At 46.6% G+C, this 9,817-nt stretch overlaps 1 protein-coding gene across 1 annotated transcript in view; it reads right to left on the bottom strand.

The window, feature by feature from the left end:
- Positions 1 to 4,905: 4,905 nt before the first annotated feature.
- Positions 4,906 to 9,817, bottom strand: part of sowahb (sosondowah ankyrin repeat domain family member B) — a gene marked incomplete at both ends in the record, with an annotated part of 6,774 nt that continues 1,862 nt past the window's right edge. Inside the window, 4 exons of the mRNA XM_079234860.1 lie at positions 4,906 to 5,377; positions 5,818 to 6,005; positions 6,932 to 7,347; positions 8,960 to 9,181. Coding sequence (XP_079090986.1) covers positions 4,906 to 5,377; positions 5,818 to 6,005; positions 6,932 to 7,347; positions 8,960 to 9,181 — 1,298 coding nt within the window. The remainder of the gene's footprint in view (positions 5,378 to 5,817; positions 6,006 to 6,931; positions 7,348 to 8,959; positions 9,182 to 9,817) is intronic.

Consider the following 9,817-nt stretch of genomic DNA (forward strand, 5'->3'; position numbering starts at 1 on the left):
TAACTAACCAACCCAAATAAATAAACCCAGGGCTCATATTCTCTCAATAATCCTTGTTATCCTAAGATAATAGTGCTTTACAGCACCTACTCCAGTTACCTTGCAGAACACCATATCGTCACCTTTTTACAATAATGGCCTAAGTCACAAGACAATGTGACTTAGGACTAGGGCTGCAACAACGAATCGATAAAATCGATAAAAATCGATTATCAAAAGTGTTGGCAACGAATTTCATTATCGATTCGTTGTGTCGCGCGATTATTACGCCGGGCAATAAATCGCGGAGAAAAAAAAAAGAGCGGCGCAGAGCAACTGGCCGGCCAGCGTTTCTGAGATTGGAGTGAGACACGAGAAAAGCTGAGGTCGTGATCTTCTCAAAAATAGAAGATCTTTGACAAATCGAGTCTTGGCCAATCAGCGTCTTCATGTTCCTCAAACTTGTTTTTAATGGAAGCTAGTCAGCTTGCTATCGCGTTAGCTAACGTGTTTGGGTTGTGTATTGTCGTTAAAGTTGCGTTATGTTCCGTTACAGTTCAGTCTTGCTTGTAGAAAACCGTAACGTGATGAAACATGCCGTCACCCCCCGGTCTGGTTCAGTTCACCAGTCACTCGTTAACGTTAAACCGGCTCACCGGAGGATCTGGCTAAAGGTTTTTGTTTTTTTTACTCAAAGTAGAATGAAGCAAATCACGTAGTCGGGCTTAGCCAACAACGTGACGTCGTGGTCATAAGAGACCCAGAATGAAAGAGTTTAAGGAAGAGGACGCTCTATATGGAGCAGTACAGCTTCCCTCTGTCCAGTATTTCATACATATTGATAAAGCAGGGTATGTAAATGCAGCCTCTGGAGGGATCAATTACAGTAAAAAGGGCTCACATTTGGCAGATGTAAAGCATAGATGTGTATGTTTTTAGTGTTAGTCCATTTTGTTGTTTTAATGAACAGCTCAGGGATGTTCAAGGAGCAACCTGTTGGTGCTTTCTGAAGATGTTTTGCACTGTCACTTCTGTTTTTGAATAAAGGGTTGGAAATGAACGCTTTTTTGATAAAAAAATTTTTTTATCCGATTCATCGATGAATCGAAAAAATAATCAACCGATTAATCGATTATTAAAACAATCGTTAGTTGCAGCCCTACTTAGGACATTTTACAAGCTTCAACCTACAAGCTTCAAGATGGCGTTTAAGATAGCAATTTAGTTAGCATTTTTGTCAATGTAAATCTCCCTGGAACATAATATTAGTAATCATAACATGTGACCAGTATCACAGTAAGCCTGTTGTCAGTGTCTAGAGGCAGCTTGTGCACTATATCACATAACAAAAACCGACTCATTATTTTTGGAAGGTGAGAGTCCAGCCGTACCCGCTCCTTGCCCAGGCCTCCAACCAGCGGTCTCCTTTCATTCTCATGCTCAGTGTAGAATAACATGTTGGATTGTTTCCTCCCGCCCACAATAGTCACATCTGCTCGTGTTTCCCTATTTCCATTGCATGCCGTTCAGCCCAGTGAGTCCAGATCACAGTCTCATGACGGCTTCCTCTCTCCTGTTCCCTCCTGCACATCTCACTTCCTCTTTCCTCTGTACAACCATCACCCCTTTCTGTCCTCCTCACATTGCTTCTGCCACCTTTCCTTTAACCTCATTTTAATAATCCCCTTGGCCTCTGATTTACTGAAGTTGACGTCAACTTTTGAGCCACTCTTTGCGGCTTCTTTTGCCGCTCTATCCTCCATTTCATTTCCCTTAACCCCCATGTGCAGAACCCATAAGAACACCACTGTCATACATCATTTGAATCCTGTAGAGTGTTTGCTGCATTTCAAGGAGGACGTCCGTCTACTGTCTGAATGACTGCAAGCTGTCTAGTGATGAACTGGAGTCTGAACAAATGATTGACCTCAGTGGTCTTGTGTCCTCTATCCACTGCAGTGCAAACATCATTTCCCCTGTGTACACCGATACTCCCTCTGTAATCATGTTACCTATTTTGATGTTAACTATACTATGGCACTATAACTGCTATTCCTACCTTACTGTCTGAAGTGTTTCAAGCTCTAGTGTTTCATATGAGAGATAACTCTTCTTCTGCGCAACGTTCACACATTGCTGTTTCACTGAACCCTGTGGCCTTGACCTCAGTCTGCATGTGATGCTCTGCTCTCTGGACTTTGTTCCTATGGTTTTCATTCCACACTTTTTATCATAAAAGTATGATTGCACCTTTATGTTCTCCATCCCAAAGCTTCAGCAGACAGTCATGTGACTCCATAACGTGCTTCAGCTTCACAGAGCTGACTGCATGTCATCCAGCCTCAGAGCTGGATCAGCTAGAGACTGAGCCTGTCTACATTATTATTATTATTATTATTATATTATCATTACAGGATGAATAGATTCATATATTTAAAAGAGTGTATCTGTTCTGCAGGATATGGTTGCAATGATATCAGCGCTGATGAGTCTGAGCATTGTCTGACCTTTTTAGCTTCTTTTTTATCCATTGAGGTACCAGATTTGAATATAAATATTAAATAATAACATAATATTATACTTTCTCTGTAATCTCCAATTTGTTCATAGAAAAGATGAACAATTAGGGCAAGCTCCAGCATGATGTGAAAACCTAAAAAACAACAATACAAATGGACCTACACTTTAATTTAAATGTTTTCCTTTTTGGGGGTCCACAGAAATAAACTGGAACGGTGACGAGAATGGATCAGATTCATATCCATAAACCCAACCACTGCATGTAAAGACGACAACACCTCCCAACTGTGAACACATTTAATACTCGGTGCACAACCAGTGGTGTAAAATACAGCATGAAGAACACGAAACACAGTGAGCATCAGACACGGTCATTACAGAGCAGCTTCACGCTACAGAGCAGAGAACAGAGTTCATACAGGTCGAAAACCACGACTCCTGTTGGAATACAACTCCATCACGGCTCAGAGAGAGAGGATCACGGCTCAGAGAGAGAGAGGATCACGGCTCAGAGAGAGAGAGGATCACGACTCAGAGAGAGAGAGGATCACGGCTCAGAGAGAGAGAGGATCACGACTCAGAGAGAGGATCACGACTCAGAGAGAGAGAGGATCACGGCTCAGAGAGAGAGAGGATCACGGCTCAGAGAGAGAGAGGATCACGGCTCAGAGAGAGAGGATCACGGCTCAGAGAGAGAGAGGATCATGGCTCAGAGAGAGAGAGGATCACGACTCAGAGAGAGAGAGGATCACGGCTCAGAGAGAGAGAGGATCACGACTCAGAGAGAGGATCACGACTCAGAGAGAGAGAGGATCACGGCTCAGAGAGAGAGAGGATCACGGCTCAGAGAGAGAGAGGATCACGGCTCAGAGAGAGAGAGGATCACGGCTCAGAGAGAGAGAGGATCACGGCTCAGAGAGAGAGAGGATCACGGCTCAGAGAGAGAGAGGATCACGACTCAGAGAGAGGATCACGACTCAGAGAGAGAGAGGATCACGGCTCAGAGAGAGAGAGGATCACGGCTCAGAGAGAGAGAGGATCACGGCTCAGAGAGAGAGGATCACGGCTCAGAGAGAGAGAGGATCATGGCTCAGAGAGAGAGAGGATCACGACTCAGAGAGAGAGAGGATCACGACTCAGAGAGAGAGAGGATCACGACTCAGAGAGAGGATCACGGCTCAGAGAGAGAGAGGATCACGGCTCAGAGAGAGAGAGGATCACGGCTCAGAGAGAGAGAGGATCACGGCTCAGAGAGAGAGAGGATCACGGCTCAGAGAGAGAGAGGATCACGGCTCAGAGAGAGAGAGGATCACGGCTCAGAGAGAGAGAGGATCACGACTCAGAGAGAGGATCACGACTCAGAGAGAGGATCACGACTCAGAGGATCACTCAGTTAGAAGAACCGTTTCTTGGGGAACTTTTTGGGGCATGTTGGACACATGTGAGGAGATCGACACGACTCTGAGACAAACATGGAACCACAGACCATGAACACCATCTATGCAACAACAACAAGACCCTCGTTGAAGAAAACCAGAATTACCTTTAAAAAACTAAATAATTCAAAAAGAATCCCTTGAAAACCCTCAAACAACCTTTCCTTGGCGTTGGTATCCGGGGAAGCGAACGCTCAGCTGCAGGAACATGTCTCCCTGCTGAGGTTACTTGGACTGAGATCTAGACTTTTGGGCTGGATCCAGTGTTTGGCTGAGGACCATTGTAGGTCTGATCCACCGAGGGAACGAAGCACAGACCCAGACTGAGGATGACGAAGTACCGGAACATGACGAAGGTGCCAGAATGTTCAGCAGAACTCGCTGTTGAACTCATTTGAGGGTTTAAGTTTCATCACAGATCAGGAAACAAGCTCAAACTTGAACCATCCCCAGCTGGGATCAGGAGATCCTGCCGATCCGGTTCCAGGTGTTTACTTTCACAAATACCGAGCAGTGAAGGTTATGTCTACTGTACTATGAACCATGCAAGTAGCATGCCTGTGGACCTGCAACACTCCTGTACTCTGCAGCCAGGTTTAATCTAAAAGATTTGCATTCTCACACAATTTTGAGAAAATCTGGAAAAAATAAATGTTAATGAATGCTTGTTTCCATCCAGTACCGCTGACTGCAGCTGGCTTTAGTTTGGCTCAACCAGAGCGTGAAACCCGTCAATCAAACTTGGTAGAAAGGTTGTTTCCATTGCATCCCGTGTACTTTATATTCCCCTTGGACCCGGACCAAAGAGCCAGACTACAGGTGCACCTGGACCCTCATCAAGTCTCTCAGAGGAACAGGACGCGTTGGAACGACTCTGGCTGACCTTTGTGGCCAGCGGGCAGCGATCTGTTGTCCAGTCGACCAATCAGGTTTCAGAAGGGAAATGCGGCTCAACCCACCGGTTTGTGTTCTAGAGGGAGGAGTCAGACTGGTGTCCCTGGAACCGCTGCAGAGATTTGTGTTTGAGGAACGCCGCGATGGACGTCGACCTCTTGACCCTCGTGGTGCCCGTCGTGGTCAGCGGCCTCTCCGCCGAGGAGGCGAAGGAGAGGTGGTGCCGGCGGCGGCGGCGCGGCGGCGGCTGGCGGGGCGACTGCCCCGGGCCGGAGAGGGCCGCCGCCCCGCCTCCTCCCTGAGCGCCGCCGGCGGGATGCGACGGCGCGCCCAGCAGCTGGAAGACGTCCGGCGGCGCGGCGCGGCTCAGGTACTGCCAGGGCTTCTTCCCCGCCGTGTCCCGCAGCTTCACGTCCGCGTTGAACTTGGTCACCAGCAGCCGCACGATGTTAGCGTTGGAGTGGATGGCGGCGATGTGGAGAGGGGTGTGGCCACACGTCGACCTGGCGTTCATGTGGAACATCAACCCGGCCTTCTGAACGCCGTACCTGAAGCCAGGAGAGAAGACTGAGCGGGACATTCACCTACGACACTGGCAGCTTAAGAGATGTTCTACAGGTGCATTTCAGCGTCAGAGAGCCGCCAGTGGAGCTGAGCCACCGCTAAGAGGGCCACACAGAAAGTTTACTTATTTATTTACTTTCACATTAATAACATGTCTTCATCATACTTAACAAAAAAAGGCAACCAGCAGTTTCTCTAAATTTTTATATTAGCTTATAATAGTGCAAACATATTTGATTTAAGAAAATAATAACTTACTGAAACTGCACCAAACCAACAAATGCAATCCCTGAATACATTTGTACTTTATTATATTTCTTGCCAGACACCTGGCCGCGCTCACAGCTGAGCCCCATTGACCTGATCCAGGTCACATAACAGCCGCCCTGAGCGCTCAGTGCTAGTGACCCAGACGCTCTCGTACCACAAGGTGTTGAGGACTCGGTGGTCGCCGTGCTTGGCGATCCAGTGCAGCACGGTGAAGCCGGACATGAAGTCCTTCCTGTTGAGCAGAGACGCGTCCTCTCTGAACAGCGTGTAGATGTCGGGCCACGCCGCCGACGCACCCTTCACCAGCCAGGCGTGTTCCCTGGGCTCCAGAGGAACCAGGGACTGAAGACAAGGGGGGGGTGGGAGGAGAGGCAGTATATCGACATTATATATCTTTTTTTTCAGCTATGGTGACATAAAATTGCATCATAAACTAGTGCAGAAAAATTCCCTAGAATGCAGGAAATTAAGTTTTATAAACACTCAAACCCCGAGGAGCCCCAGACCTCCTACTGAACATTATCCATTACAAGAAAAATACATTCTGGTCCTCGCTAATTTTCCAAAACCCTGTTACCGGCGCTGCTTGTGGGCCCACCAGACACGTGCCGAGGATCCACGGCGCTGGACTTGCTGAAGTAAACTTCTGCTCTCCAAGCCGCTTCGGACTGCATTATGGGGATTCATACAGCATGGCTCCATGAATTTAAAGAGTACCACTGTAAAATGCGGGTTATAAGGCGCACTGTTTGAACTCAAGTAATTACAGTGTTGTCAGCGCTAGCTCCCCACTCGCTTGCGCTTGCTAGTTCCCCGTTCGCTAGCTCGCTGGGTTAGGACCCCTGCCGTCAGACCTGTTTTTCATCGCGCCTCCTCGGGTGAGCGTGGTGGCATAGTCGGTGGGAATTGGGAAATATTTCACATGAATTTTGTACCGTATGTCTCTGCAACTGCTGCTAAATTTAGAATCGGAAAAATCCACAAATTAGCCGCACCGATATTTAAGCCGCATGGGTCAAAAAAAGTAGCGACTTATATATTTACATCAAAAAAGTGTCCGATTTATTTTAAGCAAGAAATCAGAGATGACTGGTCTTTGCTAGTCGTCAACTTCTGCAGCAAGTCTGGATTTCCTTTTTTTTTTATAACTTTATAACTATAATCTAAATAAACCACACACTAATGAAAATCTGTTTCTGAAAATATTTGATGAAAAAAGAAACGTCTTTAGAGCTTTAAAGCGTCTCTCAGTTGGTTCAATGACTCACCTGTCGACTGGAGGCTTCGTGGTGAGCAGCGGGCGAGGTGGGGGAGGAGCCGGCGCCGGCGGCAGAGCTCCGCCTCCCTGGCCCGCCCTCCGCCCCCTCCTCCAGGTCGGCCAGGCTGTGGCAGCGCGGCGGCGTGGAGCAGGACGACAGCGAGGAGGACGACAGGTCGTAGCGCAGGCTGAGCGACGAGGAGATGAGGTGGAGGCGGTTCAGCCGCGCCGCCTCGCTGCCGCCGCCGGCCCGCGCGTCCTCCTGGAGCAGCTGGTCCAGATCGGCCCCCAGGCTGCGGCACATCCGGCTCCTCAGCTGGCTGCTGAGACGCCGGGCCGCTGCCGGACGCGGCAGCGGCAGCTTCGGCGAAGAGGTGGAGCCATCGCTCGACCCCGCCTCCTCCTCCCGGTCATAGTGGAGGTCGCCTGCCAAGGTTTGGCGTCAAGTTAACCAGAAAAGGATCTTCTAACATCTTTAACCCTAGAACACTAACGTCTTTAACCCTAGAACACTAATGTCTTTAACCCTAGAACACTAACGTCTTTAACCCTAGAACACTAACGTCTTTAACCCTAGAACACTAATGTCTTTAACACTAGAACACTAATGTCTTTAACACTAGAACACTAATGTCTTTAACCCTAGAACACTAACCTCTTTAACCCTAGAACACTAAGATATTTAACCCTAGAACACTAACGTCTTTAACCCTAGAACACAAACATCTTTAACCCTAGAACACTAACGTCTTTAACCCTAGAATACTAACCTCTTTAACCCTAGAACACTAAGATATTTAACCCTAGAACACTAACGTCTTTAACCCTAGAACACAAACATCTTTAACCCTAGAACACTAATGTCTTTAACCCTAGAACACTAACATCTTTAACCCTAGAACACTAACATCTTTAACCCTAGAACACTAACATCTTTAACCCTAGAACACTAACATCTTTAACCCTAGAACACTAACATCTTTAACCCTAGAACACTAATGTCTTTAACCCTAGAACACTAACATCTTTAACCCTAGAACACTAACGTCTTTAACCCTAGAACACTAACGTCTTTAACCCTAGAACACTAATGTCTTTAACCCTAGAACACTAACGTCTTTAACACTAGAACACTAACATATTTAACCCTAGAACACTAACATATTTAACCCTAGAACACTAATGTCTTTAACCCTAGAACACTAACATATTTAACCCTAGAACACTAACATCTTTAACCCTAGAACACTAATGTCTTTAACCCTAGAACACTAACCTCTTTAACCCTAGAACACTAACCTCTTTAACCCTAGAACACTAACATATTTAACCCTAGAACACTAACATATTTAACCCTAGAACATTTACGTCTTCAACCCTAGAACACTTACGTCTTCAACCCTAGAACACTAACGTCTTCAACCCTAGAACACTTACGTCTTTAACCCTAGAACACTAACGTTGAGCGGTTGTGGTTTGTTATTTTCATTGTGTTGCTTTTGTCTGAGTTGCGTGGGTCTTTGTACTTTGTGTAGTAGTGTCTTATTGAAGGTAGATGTGTCTTATTGAAGATACGGGTGTCTTATTGAAGGTAGGCGTGTCTTATTGAAGGTAGGCGTGTCTTATTGAAGGTAGGCGTGTTATTATTATTGAAGGTGGGTGTGTCTTATTGAAGGTGGGTGTGTCTTATTGAAGGTGGGCGTGTCTTATGGAAGGTAGACGTTTCACGTTTCGGGTGTGTCTAATTGAAGGTCACATGTCCCAGGAACATTTGGACCAAAGAACAAGTCCACAGCTCCATTATTTATATTTTTTGTCATATTTTATGGACGATTCCCTAATTTTTCACCGGATTTTGAATCTTTTTTCAGGGTTTCCCCATGATACCCGTTTATCGTTTTATGAGAAGTTCTATACGGTAAAATATAAGAAGAGTACTTAAACTTCAGGTACATTATATCAGGTGAAATATACCCGACGTTAGTGATGGTGTGTTCTCGGGTTAAACCCTCCTGGTCCTATAGAACAGAGGTCTCACCTGTGGACAGGTGCCACGGCGTCTCGCCCGCTGTGGAGTACCGGTCGTCGTGGAGACGGTCCGAAGAGTGATGGAACGGTGGCCAACGAGCGGTGGCCTCCTGGTCACCATGGAGACGGCCTGTGGACCGGTTAGCGTCGGCATGTTGCGCTACCAACTCTGGCTTCTTCCTCTGGGCGCGCTGGATGGCGTCCTGGATTTGAGACCCGCCCCCAGTCACACCTGTTGACAGGTAGAGAGACAAACCGCAGCTTTATTATGATGATGTCTGTTTTCTGCTCTCCACTGTGATTTGCCTTCAAGCTTTTCCTTTTTTCGGGTTGTTTATTAGTCTTTGATCAGATAACTCACTGTAGTTTCTTTTCTTTCTACAAACGTTACTCAAACTGGCACAAATATTTAAGCAATAAGGTACGAGAGGCAGTACTGTATCGTCAATAATGGACAGTTCAAGGGTTTAACACCCGTGAACTTCCGGCCCCGCCGCTGAATGCGAGCTCTGGCCCGGCCCACCAGGGGGCGTCGTATCGTCAATAATGGACAGTTCAAGGGTTTAACACCATTGAACTGTCCATTATTGACGATATAGTACTGCCTCGCGTACCTTATTGCTTGTATAATACGGTTACCATTATAAAAAGTAAGTAAGTAGTAAGCTGCCCTTCAGTACTAAATAGTGCTGTGTATCGCATTTCAGTGATAGAGAAAATAGTCCCGTACTTGTGGCTGTTGCTATGCAACATACAAACAGCATTGGGAAAATCATGTTTGATAGCCTAGCACCCTAGCTAGATCTCGCACCATCTCATTCATTCACATTGCTGTGTGATGAATGGCTGAGTGGCAGCTCAGCCATTC

This window comes from Taurulus bubalis, assembly GCF_910589615.1.
Source record: "Taurulus bubalis genome assembly, chromosome: 19".
NCBI classification, from domain to species: domain Eukaryota; kingdom Metazoa; phylum Chordata; class Actinopteri; order Perciformes; family Cottidae; genus Taurulus; species Taurulus bubalis.